At 37.7% G+C, this 14,921-nt stretch overlaps 1 protein-coding gene across 1 annotated transcript; it reads right to left on the bottom strand.

The window, feature by feature from the left end:
* Nucleotides 1-446: 446 nt before the first annotated feature.
* LOC131401961 (zona pellucida sperm-binding protein 3 receptor-like) lies at nt 447-14,677 on the bottom strand. Its single transcript, XM_058537003.1, has 6 exons — nt 14,584-14,677; nt 12,809-12,907; nt 3,208-3,294; nt 2,841-3,035; nt 1,590-1,772; nt 447-794 (listed from the first exon to the last, which is right to left on the bottom strand). The coding sequence occupies exons 1-6, from the start codon at nt 14,675-14,677 to the stop codon at nt 760-762; spliced, it is 693 nt and encodes a 230-aa protein (XP_058392986.1). The 3' UTR covers nt 447-759.
* Nucleotides 14,678-14,921: the final 244 nt, after the last annotated feature.

Raw genomic sequence — 14,921 nt, forward strand, 5'->3', positions numbered from 1 at the left:
AAACCACAATGTAGCGATGGCTTCCACCCCTGACTAACTATGTGCACTTATGCTAGTTACTTAATCTCTCTCAGTTTTCTCATCATTAAAATGGGATAAAAAATAGTAGCTACCACACAGGATTGTAGTAAATAGTAAATGAATTAATTGATGCTGTGCACTTGGAACAGTGCTTGATATATGGGAAGTGCTTAATAAATGTTAGCAATAAGAATCACTAATGTTATGACTGATCAGTATGTATTTACAATTTCAAGGTCTCCAGGCCAACATTAGTCCATAGAGCATCTCTGCAAATTTTAAAAAAGAGATGTCTTGAAGGAATTTTACTCCCATCTTTCAAAAAATTCTCACAATATGCCGATTTTATTAGGATTGTTACCGCACCAGGTCGATTTTCCCCGCCACCCAGAAAGTCAAACACCGAGACAACAAGATTGCAGCAGAGAGAGGGTTTAATCACAAGGCAGCCAAGTGTGGAAACAGGAGAATGAATCTCAAATCTGCTTCCCTGAAAATAGGGACTCAGGAATATTTATGCAGAAGGGGGCAAGGTGGTCTGAAATGATTGGAGGTGAGGAGAGATGAGGTAATTGATGATCTGTGCAAGCGTAGTCAGGCTTCATGCCTCTTCATAGGAGGCATGTTCACAGAATGGTGGCATTAGCATGCCCTGAAGGTGGAGTTCCAACTTCTTGCCGTCAAAAGATCGCTTATCGGACACATGTCTGTGTGGGCCCAGCTGATGGGTTGGTGGTCTCAGTCCAGCCTGATGTGGACAAGGGGTTCAGTTCCTGAAAAAAATAGCTCAAACACCCATTACCATGGTGATCTTGGCTCCAGGGGGATGTTACCTATAGGAACCTAGTGGGAGTCAGATAGCATATTGCCCAAACAGCACAGTCAACAATGGGTAGGTTTATCATGCAGATTTAATTTCTTGCCTTCCATTCTGATCAGTTACTAGGTAAGGCCATCCCCTCCTTCTTCCTGATAGAGGGAAGAAGGTGTCTTTACAAATGGAGCTTTTCTTTACAAATGTCAATGTCTCTTATAAAGGGCAACCAGAACTAAGAATGGGCTTAGCACAGACCCACCCATGTACCCAGAGATGTCTATGGTAATGGCCTTTTCTGGGGGAAGGCCTCCCATTCCAAACTCCTTTGGTCAGTTAGTGAGGGTAGGGGTCAAAATGTCACTCAGGCAGAGACATATTTTGAGGTGGCCAATTCCAATCCCCCATAGTTACTCGCTGCTTAATCATTAATGGCTAACTGTTTGCCAGTTTCAGGATGAGATGCTTTACTACTGTCTACTGGAAAATTTTTGTAAGAAATAAATAAACCTGTAATATCTATAATGTCCCTGATCCCAAAACTATATGATATATATATAAGAAATCCTTTAAATAACACTGAGAGATTACTAACAAGAAAATCTTCCTTCTAACAAAACTAGAGAAACATATTAATTTAATTTAAAATGATTATTGGGATTAAAGTGGGCTTGTGCCTATGAGCATGCTACGCCCATACTTCTGGGTAATTTTAGATGCCAAACATTGAAATTCCTTCATGGTCCATACTCACTGAGCTCACAAATGGGAGGAGGAGGATCCCAGTTGTTATCAGCTTCACAGTGGATTAAACTGCTGCCTTTGAGGATATAGCCTTTCTTGCAGTCAAACACAATAGCGTCTTTGTAAGAATAGAGGGGTCCAAATCCAGAGACAAAGATTCCATTTGGAACCTGTGGCTGACGACAGACAATGTCTAAAGAAGCATAAGAAAAGACATCTCAGTTACAAAAGAGAAATGGCAATAAGGATGTGACTGCTATTGTTGGTATGGTTCCAAGGAAGACCTACTACAAGTACATACATATCAAAGAGATACAAAGAAAACACTTTAGAGCTTAATATATATCCTTTCAGTTCCTAGGAACCTCAGCAAATTGAGATCCCATCATGCTAGTTGTTGTGGATAAAGTCCTACAACTTTCCTGTCAAAAAAACCCTAGCAACATAGATGCAGAGAACAGATTGGTGGTTGCCAGAGGCGGGGGTTGGGGGGTGAGTGAAATGGGTGAAGGTGGTCAGAAGGTACAAACTTCTAGTTATGAAACAAATAAGTCACGGGGATGTAAAGTACTGTGTGGTCACTATGGTTAATAATACTGTATTGTCTATTTGAAAGTTGCTAAGAGAGCAGATCTTAAAAGTTCTTATCACAAGAAAAAAAATTTTGTAACTATGTATGGTGATGGATGTTAACTAGACTTATTGTGGTGCTCATTTTGCAATATATACAAATATTGAATCATTATGTTGTACACCTGAAACTAATATAATGTTATATATCAATTATATCTCAATTAAAAAAAAAACCCTAGCAATATCTAACCCTCAAAGTGATATGTGTTACTTCCAGATCGAATAATTTATGAGCCAGGGATTGCTTCTCCTTGCTCTCTTCCCCTGTTGGACTGATGGGGGAAGTTTTGACACGGAATTTTCAGAAGACTGAAACGATCTAGATTACCACATAAACGACAGCTGTCCTAGAAGGTTTCCCAGGCTAGCAGTGTGCTAAGAAGGAGTCAAAAAAAAAGTCTTTTACTATAAAAAAGCCTTGAGATTTTGGTATTGATTATTACTGCAGCATAGCATAAGCTATCCTAATACAGCATGTCATAAGATTAGTTGAATGAATGAATGACCTCATCATTGCCTTGATTTGTTTGTCTTTGAATCATTCCATTTCCCCCAATAAAGATACCTTCCTTGTTCCTTTAAACAAAAGAGAAAAATTCAAAGCAGAATTCAATAATTCAATTGTGACTTTTACAAGTGGGAGGGCTTGGCCTCCAGACGCCTATTGTTTTATTCTCCACTGTGCAGGAAATGGAGGCTTTGCCTATCATTGAGAAGTCAGGGTCACAGCTGTAGGTGACAGAAGAGCCATATATATAGCTGTCTTCATCATCGCCACTGTGCTTCCCATTGCTGATGGCTGGAGGCGGCTCACACGTGGCAACTGGGACGAGTGAGTGAAGAGGAAAAAATAGTCAGGGAAGGCATCCTTACAAATCTAACGTTCACGATGCAAATTCTAATGGAGGGTACAAGAAGCAGCAAAGATGCGCAGGAGTTTTACAACCTAACACAGTTTAGGTTTATAGTCAAGTCAGAAAAGAATCTTTACTTACTTACACATACTGGGAGAGGATCACTCCAGTCAACTTCTTTATCTTGGATGTCACAATGACTACTGGTTGAGCCAATTAAGATATATCTGAATAAGATAGGTCAGAGATGATTGGATAAAGAAGATGTGGTATATATATACCATGGAATACTACTCAGCCATAAAAAAGACAAAATCGTCCCGTTTGCAACAACATAGATGGACCTGGAGGATATTATGTTAAGTGAAATAAGCCAGACAGAGAAAGACAGACACTGTATGACCTCTCTCATGTGTGGAATATAAACTAACACAGGGACAGAGAGAACAGTTTGGTGGTTACTAGGGGGAAGGGAGTTGGGGGGTGGGCACCAGGGGTGAAGGGGGCACATTTATACGGTGACTGACAAATAATAAAGTACAACTGGAATCTCACAATGTTATAAACGATTATGACATCAATAAAAAAAAAAGGTCAGGGCGCAATTAAGTGCGCGCACTCCGCTGCTGGCGGCCTGGATTTGGATCCCGGGCGCGCACCGACGCACTGCTTCTCCGGCCATGCTGAGGCCGCGTCCCACATACAGCAACTAGAAGGATGTGCAACTATGACATACAGCTATCTACTGGGGCTTTGGGGGGAAAAAAAAGGAGGAAGATTGGCAATAGATGTTAGCTCAGAGCCGGTCTTCCTCAGCAAAAAAGCGGAGGATTAGCATGGATGTTAGCTCAGGGCTGATCTTCCTCACACACACAAAAATTAAATAAATAAATAAAAAGGTCAGAGATTTTAGTGCAGTTTGTCTTACTCTAAACATAAATTGCCAACGAGGTTTGGACAAACGGAATTTTTATTCAATATTTAAAAATGAAAAAATAGTGCTCTCTTGATTACTAATTACCTTTTGGGTTAACTTGGAGTTGAATTTCATCATATCAAGGAGAAAGGCTTATTTGTTCATTTTTTCTTTTATTCACTCATTCGTTTAAACCACAATATTGAGCTTTTTCTAAGTATTAGATGGCACACATCCAGAGCCAATAAAAACAAGTAACTGACAAGTTTTGCACCCAAAATCTTAGGACTCCACTTAAACCTTATACTTTTTGCCTAACGAACTGCAAATCAAGCAATACAAAATAGGTAAAAGTACACTTGAATTTGTTATGCAGTTTCCTTTGAATAAATGATCCAGACAAATTACTGATAAAAAAATTACTTTGATCTCTAGTTTGGATCTTCCTTCTGGCACTAGGGTTTGGCTTACTCTCGTAAACCATTGACTTCCTGATTATCATCTCATTATTCTTGCTCTTGACAAATCTTTCTTCCAGGACTTTTTGCATTAAGAAAAAAAATTACATAACAATTTACCCTGAATATCAGTGAAAAGTTCTGAATAAAAATCAAACACAATCCAGAAACACTTTAACAGAAAAATATGCCATGACCAAACAGGTTTATTCCAAGAATGAAAGGAACTTTTAAAATTAGGAAATATATTAGTATATAATATATTGTTAAACTGAATATATGTGTCCTCCCCAAATTCATATGTTGAAGCCCTAACTCCCAGTGTGGCTGTATTTGGAGTAAGGAAGTAATTAAGGTTAAATGAGGTCATAACTGTGGGGCCCTGATTCAATGGGATTAGAGTCCTTATAAAGGAGACACCAGAGAGCTCTCTCGCTCCCTCTATGTCTCTCTCATTCTCTCTCTCTCTCCATGTGCAGGCACAGAGGAAAGGCCACGTGAGGAAATAATGAGAAGGCGGCCATCTGCAAGCCAGGAAGAGGATTCAGAAACTGAATCCTGCCAGACCTTAATCTGGGACTGCCAGCCTTCAGCACTGTGAGAAATAAATTTCTATCATTTAAGCCACCCAGCCTGTGTTATTTTGTTATGGCAGCTTGAGCAGACTGATATATACATGACATTAATAAATCCAGGGAGAAAAACGTGCCATCATCTTGATAGAAACCAAAATGGCATCTGAAAAAAAAAAATCAACAATTTTTCTTGACAAAACTATTCAATATAACGGGAATCAGTGGAGATAGATCTCCACCAGACTTAAGGGGAAAATACTAGAGTCATTTCTGCTAAGGTCAAGAACAAGAAAACAATGGCCAGTATTAGTATTTTATTTGAAATAAAACTGCTAGCATAATTATATAAGAAAAAGGAATTAGAAATATAAAAATTGAAAAGGAAAAAGGAATAATATCATTATTTTCAGATTATATAATTCCATACCAGGAAATCCCAAGAGAATCCAACTGAAATGGTATCATAAATAACGAGAAAATTCAGGATATTAGCTGAGATATGAAATTAATATATAGAAATCAAGAGTTTCCATACACACAGATAAAAACTGTTAGATGGTATAATGGAAGAAAAGACACCATTTGAAATATCAAAAATAAAATAAGATACCAAAGAATCAACATAATGAAAACTAGAAAATCTAAATAAGGAAAACTTTAAAACAATCCTGAAACACACCCCCCCCAGACCCCGTGCACACACACAAGACCAGGACAAGTGGAAAGGCATAACAAATTCTGGGCTTGGAAGACTCAATGTTATACAATGTCCATTCTCCTAAAGTCAGTTTAAAAAATTAATGTAATGGATTAAAAATAAAAAATCAACTAATTTTAAAGTTCATATAGAAATAAAAACAAGCAAGCATAGCTAGGAAAATCCTGGAAAAGCAGAAGAGTAAGGAGGATATTCCTAAGCAATGTTACACACTACGGAAACTCAGTGAGGCAGAGGAAGTGGTTGTGTGAATATACAGACAAACTAAAAGTATTAAGTCCAAAAGTAGACCTATATACCTATGGGAACTAAGTATAGTTTTAAAAAAATGTTATCTCAAAGTAGTAGATTAATCGTGGACTTTTTTTGTGTGTGTGAGGAAGATTAGCCCTGAGCTAACATCTATGCCAATCCTTCTCTTTTTGCTGAGGAAGATTGGTCCTGGGCTAACATCCATGCCCATCTTCCTCTCCTTTATATATGGGACTCCTGCCACCGCATGGCTTGATTAGTGGTGCGTAGGTCCGCGCCTGGGATCCGAACCTGTGAACCCTGGGCCGCCAAAGCAGAGCACTGGAACTTAACCACTACGCCACTGGGCCAGCCCCTTGTGGACCTTTTAATAAATGATGCCAAGACAACATGAAAGCCATCTAGAGAAAGATGAAAATGGTTGGTGCATCAAAGCTCTATGTATGAAATAACATTAAACCATAAAAGCAGTTGAATAATTGTAGGTAATTACTTTATTACCTTCAAGCAGGGAAGGCCTTTTAACTGTAACTCAAAATCCGAAAGCCATAAAAAAATTTGATAAATTTAACCATATAAAGCATAGTTTTTGCTTGTCAAGAAAAAAAATGTTATAGGCCAAGTCAAAAGAAAGATGACACACTGAGAAGAAAATTTGTAATTTGTATTGGACATTTAAAAAAAATAACAAAGGACTTGAAGTTAGTTTACACATAAGGAAATATAAATGTCTTCTAGATACATGAAATAAGTTCATTGTCACTCATGAATAAAAAAATGGACATTAAAACTACAGAGAGGCCATCCAACAATAGCAGCATATGCATTTTTTCCAAGCACCCATTGGACATTCACCAAGATAAATTATATCCTGGGCCATAAAACAAACCTCAACAAACTTATGAAAATTGAAATCATACAGTGTATATTTTCTGACCATACTGGAATTAAACTAGAAACCAATGACAGAAAGACAAGAGGAAAATCTCCAAACACTTGGAAATTAAACAACTCATTTCTAAACAATCCATGGTCAAAAGGGAAGTCTCAAAGGAAATTTAAAATACATAGAATGGAATGAAAATGAAAATATAACAGATCAGAATGTGTAGTGCACAGCTAAAGCAGTGCTGAAAGGGAAATTTATAGCACTAAATGCTCACATTAGGAAATAGGAAAGGTCTCAAATCAGTAATCAAAGTTCCTACTTAAAGAAACTCGAAAAAGAAGAAGAAACAAACTCAAAGCAAGGAGAAAAAAGGAAATAGAAATAAAAGCAGAAATAAATAAATTTAAAACAGGGAAATAATAAAGAAAATAATGAAACAAAAAGCCAATTCTTAAAAAAAACCAATAAAATTGATAAATCTCTCCTAAAACTGATAAAGATAAGAGAGAAGACGTTAAGTCACCAGTATCAGGAATGAAACAGGGAATATCACTGTAGATCCTGTAGCCAGTGAAAGGAGAATAAGGGAATGAACACTTTTATGGTCATAAATTCAATAACTTAAAAGAAAAAGAACAATCCCTTGAAAAGCACAAAATTCATAAGAAGATAAAATAAACAATCTCAGTATTGAAGAAATTGACTTCATAATTAAAAGACTAAGGAAAAAGAAATATCCAGGCTCAGATGGTTTTATTGGAGAATTCTACCAAACATTTAAAGAAACTAATTTTCCCCAATCTCTTCCAGAAAATTGAAGAGGAGGGAACACTTCCCAACTCATTTTATAAAGCTAGTATCACCCTTATCAAAATCAAAGACAGTACAAAAGAAGAAAACTATAGACCAATATCTCTCATAAACTTATCCACAAAAGTCCTCAATGAAATATTAGAAAATCAACCCAACAATATGTAAAAAGAATTATGCACCATGTCCAAGTGAAATTTATTTGACGTAAACTGGTTTAACATATGAAAATTAATCAATATAGTCCATCACACCAACAGGTTAAAAAACAAAAATTATGTGATCATATGCACAGTGATACACAAAAAGCGCTTGAAGGGGTGGCCCAGTGGCGTAGTGGTTAAAATTCACGTGCTGCGCTTCAGTGGCCCAGGTTTTTGGGTTCGGATCCCGGGCTCAGACCTACACACCGCTCATCAAGCCATGCTGTGGTGGTGTCCCACATACAAAATAGAGGAAGATTGGCGTGGATGTTAGCTCAGGGACAACCTTCCTCAAGCAAAAAGAGGAAGATTGGCAAGAGATGTTAGCTCAGGGACAATCTTCCTCACCAAAAAAAAAAAAAAAAAAGCACTTGAAAAAATCCAAAACTCTTCATGATAAAACCTCTCAGTAAACTAGGAGTAGAAGAACGCTTCCTCAACTGGATAAAGAGCATCTACAAAAAACCTACAGCTAACATACTTAAAGGTGAAAGACTGAAGCCTTTCCTCAGAGACTGGGCACAAGACAAGGAGGTCCACTCTCACTTCTGCTATTCAACATGGCATTAGAAGTTCTAGCTAACACAATAAGGAAAGAAAAAGAAATAAAAGGCATGCATATGGGACAGGAAGAAAAAAAAACTGTCTGTATTTGCAAGTGACATTAATGTTTAAGTAGAAAATCACAAGGGACCTACAAAAACAAAACAAACCAAAAATCTCTTAGAACTAGTTAAGTGGGTTCAGTAAGATAGCAGGACAAAGATCAACACACAGGATCCATCATGTTTCTATATACTAACAACAGATGTGAATATCAAAATTTAAAACACAATACCATTTATAATTTCTCCAAAGAAAATGAAATATTTAGATATAACAAAATATGTACAGGATATGTACGCTAAAAACTATAAAATTTTGATGAAAGAAATCAAAGAAAACCTAAGTAAATGGAAAAGCATGTTGTATTCATGAATTGGAAGACTCAACATTGCAAAGATGTCAAATTCTATTGAAAATGCAAACCCTATCAAATGCAAATCTTAGAATCCCAGCAAAGTTTATTGGGACATAGACAAGTTTATTCTAAAATTTATATGGACAGACACAGGACCTAGAATACCTAAAATAATTTTGAAGAACAAAAAGAGAGCGGGAGGAATCACTTTACCTGATCCTGACTTACTACACAGCAGGAGTAACAAGACCGTGTAGTATTGGCAGAAAGACAGACACAATGGGACAGCATGAGAACCCAGAAATAGACCCGCACAAATACACCCAAATGATTTTTGAGAAAAGTGTAAAAGCAATTCAATGGATAAAGGATAGCTTTTCAGTAAATGGTGCTGGAGTAATTGGGCATCTGCAAGAAAAACTGTAAAGTAAAATATGCTCAACCGAAAACTCCACCTTATACAAAAATTAACTCAAAATGAATCACAAACTTAAATGTAAAACTATAAAACTTTTAGAAAAAAATAGAGAAAATCTTCAGGACCTAAGACTAGATGACAAGTACTTAGACTTGACATCAATAGCATAATTCATAAAAGAAAAATTGTACCTCATCAAAATTAAAACCTTAGCTCTGTGAAAGACTCTGTGAAGAGGATGAAAAAACAAGCTACAGACTGGGGAAAATATTTGCAAACCACACTTCCAACAAAAGACTATATCTAGACTATGTAAAGAACTCTCAAAACTCAACAGAAAAAAACAAAGTAATACAATTAGAAAATGGGCAAAAGATATGAACAGATATTTTACTGAAGAGGATACAAATGGCAAATAAGCACGTAAAAAGATGTTCAACATCATTAGCTATTACAGAAATACAAATTAAAATCACAATGAGATATTACTACACACCTATCAGAATGGCTAAAATGAAAATTCGTGGCAATACCAAATGCTGATATGGATGGTATGGATCACTCATGCATTCCTGGTGGAAATGTAAAATGATACGGCATCTCTGGAAAACAGTTAGGCAGTTTTTTTTTTTTTTTAAAGATTTCATTCATTTATTTTTCCCCCCAAAGCCCCAGTAGACAGCTGCATGTCACAGCTGCACATCCTCCCAGTTGCTGCATGTGGGACGCGGCCCCAGCATGGCCAGAGAAGCGGTGCGTCAGTGCGCGCCCGGGATCCAAACCCGGGCCGCCAGCAGCGGAGTGAGTGCACTTAACCGCTAAGCCACGGGCCGGCCCTAGGCAGTTTCTTAAAAAACGAAACATCATAACTATTATATGACCCACTTGGGCATTTATTCTAGAGAAATGAAGACATAAGTTCACGCAAAAAACCTGTATGGGAACGTTGATAGCAGCTTTACTCAAGACAGCCCAAAATGAAATAACCCAAGGGTCCATCAACGAGTAAATGGTTCAACAAATTCCGTGCCATGGAATATTGTCTCAGCAATAAAATGGAACAAAGTATCCAAGTATAACAACTTACATGAATTTCAAGAGAATTATGCTAAGTGACAAGAGTCAATCTCACCAAGGTGACGTGCTGTGTGATTCCATTTATATAGCATTTTTGAAATGACAAAATTACAGAAATGGAGAATGGATTAGTGGTTGTCAGACGTTAGGAAGAAGGGAGGGAGGGAGTTGGCTATAAAAGGATAACACAAGGGGTCCTGGTGATGGAACTGTTCTGTATCTCGACTGTGGTGATGGTTACACAGATCTACACACATGACAAAACTGCATAGAATTAAATACACACAGGCAAATGAGTGCTTGTAAAACCAGTGAAATCTGCATAAGTCCAATGGATTATATCAATGCCGATTTCCTGGTTGTGATACTGTACACAGTATCACAGTACATGTGACTGTGGCCATGTAACATGTTGTTGGTGTCGCTGAGTTAACTGATACAGGCCCAGTCAAAAGTTAGCATAAGGAGGGCCGGCCCGGTGGTGCAAGTGGTTAAGTGTGCGCGTTCCGCTGCGGCCGCATAGGGTTCACCAGTTTGGATCCTGGGCATGCACCGACGCACTGCTTGTCAGGCCATGCTGTGTCGGTGTCCCATATAAAGTAGAGGAAGACGGGCACGGATGTTAGCCCAGGGCCAGTCTTCCTCAGAAAAAAGAGGAGGATTGGCATCAGATGTTAGCTCAGGGCTGATCTTCCTCACAAAAAAAAAAAAAAAGTTAGCATAAGGGAAGCCATCTTATAGACAGAAGTCATATTAGAACTGTGTGTGACTCTGAGTCACCAGCCCCTTTGGGAAAAAAATGCTTTAGTTTGCATGTAGCCTAGATATCAAGTACCTGTCTCCGGGGGATGTGCATGCTCTGTTAGTTTTATAGCCCTAGCTTATGCATAGACCTCCTTGCTGAGATAAGGCGATAACTTTGCTCTTTAAGTTTCCTCAGGAATGCAATGACCTCCAGGAAGAAAGCTCTATGCTGATATCCATCACCGGTGGCAGAAAAAAGAAATGATATGGTGTCTCAAGGTCTGCCACATCACATGGTCGACATTCCAAGACCCCCCTTTTTAGCCCATTTGTCCTATGTAACTGCCTCAAGATTTTGTAGTTGCAAGATGGTTCTTTTGGACATTAGTTCTCCATCTTCCCCCTTGCTAGCAAGCTGCAATAAAACCCTTTCTCTCCTACCACCTTGCCTCTCCACTGCTGGTTTGTCTTGCGGTGAGTAGAAAATCCCCTTTGGCATCACAATGTTACCATTGGCGGAAACTGGAAAAAATGGTATATAGAATCTCTCTGCATTATTTTTTATAATTGCATGTCAATCTACACTTATCTCAATGAGTTAAAAAAAACTACAGGGAAGTTTTATTTTCACCTCTATATAGGCAAAAATTCAAAAGTTTGATAAAATACTTGATCATAGAGGTGGTAGAGAAATAGACATTTGTTTACAAAATTTTACAAAGTCTATGAAGAGAAATTTTGTAATATTTAAAAGTATCTTCTCTCTGATCCAGCAATCCTACTTCTAGGAGTTTATTATCTGGCATAGCTGCATACATATAAAATAACATATATAGAAAATTATGCATCAGGGCATTGTGTGTAACAGCACAAGACTGGAAACTCACAAAGGTCTATCAGTAGGGATCCTAAATAAACTATGATAAGCTATGATACATGCCTGGGAAAACCATACAGCTGTAACCACACATACACAGAATGAGGAAATAATGCATGAATATCAGAGATCTCCAGTACGTATTTATTTTCTTAGTTCGGGCTGCTATACGCCATAGACCAGGTGGCTTAAACAACAGACATTTATTTCTCACAGTTCTGGAGGCTGGCAAGTTGGAGATTGGGCTGCCAGCATGATTGGGTTCTGGTGAGAACCTTCTTTCTGGTTTGCAGATGGCAGTTTTTCTTACTGTGTCCTCGAATGGCAGAGGAAGAGAGAAAGGAAGCTAGCTCTCTCGTGTCTCTTCTTATAATGGCACTAATCCCATCATTAGGGCTCCATCTTTATGACCTAATTACTTCCCAAAGGCCCTATCTCCAAATATCATCCCACTGGGGATTCAGGTTCAACATATGAATTTGGGGAGGATATAAACATTCAGTCCATAGCATTATTGTTAAGTGAAAAAGATAAAAGCAAGGTTCAAACCAACATATGCCCTCAGCTATCTTCTATGTAATAAAGGAGACAAAATATTAATAAAAATATGTATACTCACTTGTCTTTACATAAGTGAACACTAGAGGGATAAATCAGAAACTAAAGTCGCTTCCTGTCAGAGGGCAGAGTGGAATGAGATGGAGTGGAAGTGAGAATTCTCAATGTATACCTTTCTATATCATTTTTATTTTTGAAACATATGAATGCGTACATTTTATACGTAGATAATCTACGTATAAAAATTAATAGAAAAGTATTGCTTCTGGGTTGCCTTATACTTATCCCTCTGAACAGCTGAATTCTGTAGTTGAACCAAAGAGAAAATCTGTCTTAACTTCCACTTTCCCATTGGTTAAGTCTCCTGGGCTTCTGCATCGTTTCTCTAGGAGGAAAATTAAAGTGATGACCAGTGATTCTTATTACTTACAAAATACATCATTAGAAAAAACGTCTGATTGATTGGTTCTAACTTCTGCTTCCAGATAAACCCAGAGATGTTTTTCAATGCTTTTTTCTGATTCTGATTTATTGAATTTTTATTTTGAAGAAAAATAAATGCAAACATTTATCCCATTTTTCTGATACATTTTAAGAAGAGGAAAAAAATGTGCTGAGATTCGTTTCCTCAATTAGATCACTGTGATAATAAAGGACGGGATATACGGACCAATTATCCACAGAAATGTATGTTCTCAAAAATGTATGCCCTTCGTCTCAGGGAAACAGAAGAAAAGGGTAATAGATTCTATATCCTTATTGTTAGAAAAATATCTCGGTGTGTATTCCCAATGGACTTCTTCCAAATAGTATAGATGATGTTAATTTTGAATACTACTTTAGTCAAAGATTTTCATTTGAATTAAAGAATTCATTAAGTTCCTAAGAGAATTTTCCCAAATAAAACAAAAGTATGGGTGAGAAAAATGAACGTTGATGCTTACTGGTACAAAAAGACCAGATAGCCCCATGAGCCTCTAGCATTACAAGCAATCTGACTTGAACTGATTCTTCTAAAGCCAGGACGGCAGGTGTATTTCAGAACAGTTCCAGTTTTGAAGCCTGTCTTAATCAACTTGTTTGTTGGGGAAGCAAATTGTAAATCAGGTGAAGGAACACAATGCCCTGGACACCAAAATGACAAGGAGCATCAAGTTGTAGGTTGGGACATAGCATCTCAATGTTTCAGTAGTAAGATTTTTAGAACAGAGACCATGCTTTCCTCTTTCATCATACCTCCCACTACCCCACTGTTCAATGAACACGGTGAGTCATCAGTAATACATGTTTGTTGATTGATGACAATGACAACAGCAATGAGAAAAGGCAGAAAAATTTTATCTGTCCTTTCCTGTATATGTGATAATTTGTCAGAAAATGGATGAACAGACCTGAATTTCATCATTATACCAAATTCTCCACATCTGCCTACGCAGAATACTGGCAACTATACTGTGCCATATAATTCCACCTTCTTGCCTGAGCAGAAACATATATTTTATTAATAGTAGCATTATGGCAGATTAGTTGTGTCAGAGTCAGGGATGAAAAGGAGGCATTTCATTTATGTCCTTTTAGATTTTGAATAGACTGCCTATTTGAAAATAAAATGTTTTTCAAAAAGCATCACAAGGTGGAGATGCATTAAACCCTTGAAAAATAAAATCTTAATTCTACTTCTCTGGGAAGAATTAAATAAAGGACTAAGTTAGATTCCGGGAGCCCTAGCAGAATTATGCCCATCCCCTCTGCGTTCTGAATAACCACACAGGCAGTGAGAGCTCTTCATGTTCAGACTGGCAGATAATATGCATTTATTCCAAGTCATGATTTGCTTTGAGGTTAGATTGCTTGGAGAGGAAATTCTAAAAGGGAATATCAAGAGTGTTTATAAATCAGGCCTTTTTTTTGGTGTGGGTTTATGCAAATTTCCCTAAATTCAATGGGGTCAAATACCCCACAATGTTCAAGATGGATATCTGCTAGATATCTCTTGAAATAGGGTGTGTTGATGAATTCAGTTGTATGGTGACAATCTGACCTTGTCTCCCCATTACTCACCAAGAACAGTAGTGAACAGGGCAGCAACCAAGGTCATTTGGAACAGAGTTGGATCAGAGAATCTCCACAGCCCAGAGAAGGGCCTAGCTGCCATTTTCCCCTTTCTATCGAGGGCACCATATAGAACTCTTTGAGGAGGCATGATCTGATGTTTCTTCAACATCTCTCTGGCGAAAGAACTCAACTTAGTGGACAGTTATTGAATTCCGACTTGTTGTAAAGTCTTAGGGAAAATCACACAGGAGTCATGCCTTCAAGAGATTGCAATGGAGTGTAGAAGGAAAGACATTAAGCCCAAATATTTACAGTAAAAGACAGCTTATATTGTCTGCTTCAGG

This window comes from Diceros bicornis, chromosome 4 (assembly GCF_020826845.1).
Source record: "Diceros bicornis minor isolate mBicDic1 chromosome 4, mDicBic1.mat.cur, whole genome shotgun sequence".
Taxonomy (NCBI): Eukaryota; Metazoa; Chordata; class Mammalia; order Perissodactyla; family Rhinocerotidae; genus Diceros; species Diceros bicornis.

Bases quoted from the DNA above. Each gene is read 5' to 3' on its own strand.
- LOC131401961 (XM_058537003.1), bottom strand. From the start codon at position 14,677: ATGGCAGCTAGGCCCTTCTCTGGGCTGTGGAGATTCTCTGATCCAACT. The intron at 1,773-2,840 runs GTCACAATTGAA...ATGCTTCTTTAG, and splicing joins AAGCCCTCCCACTTGTAAAA to ACATTGTCTGTCGTCAGCCA. The intron at 795-1,589 runs GTGAGTATGGAC...TATTTTTTTCAG, and splicing joins TCCTCCCATTTGTGAGCTCA to GAACTGAACCCCTTGTCCAC.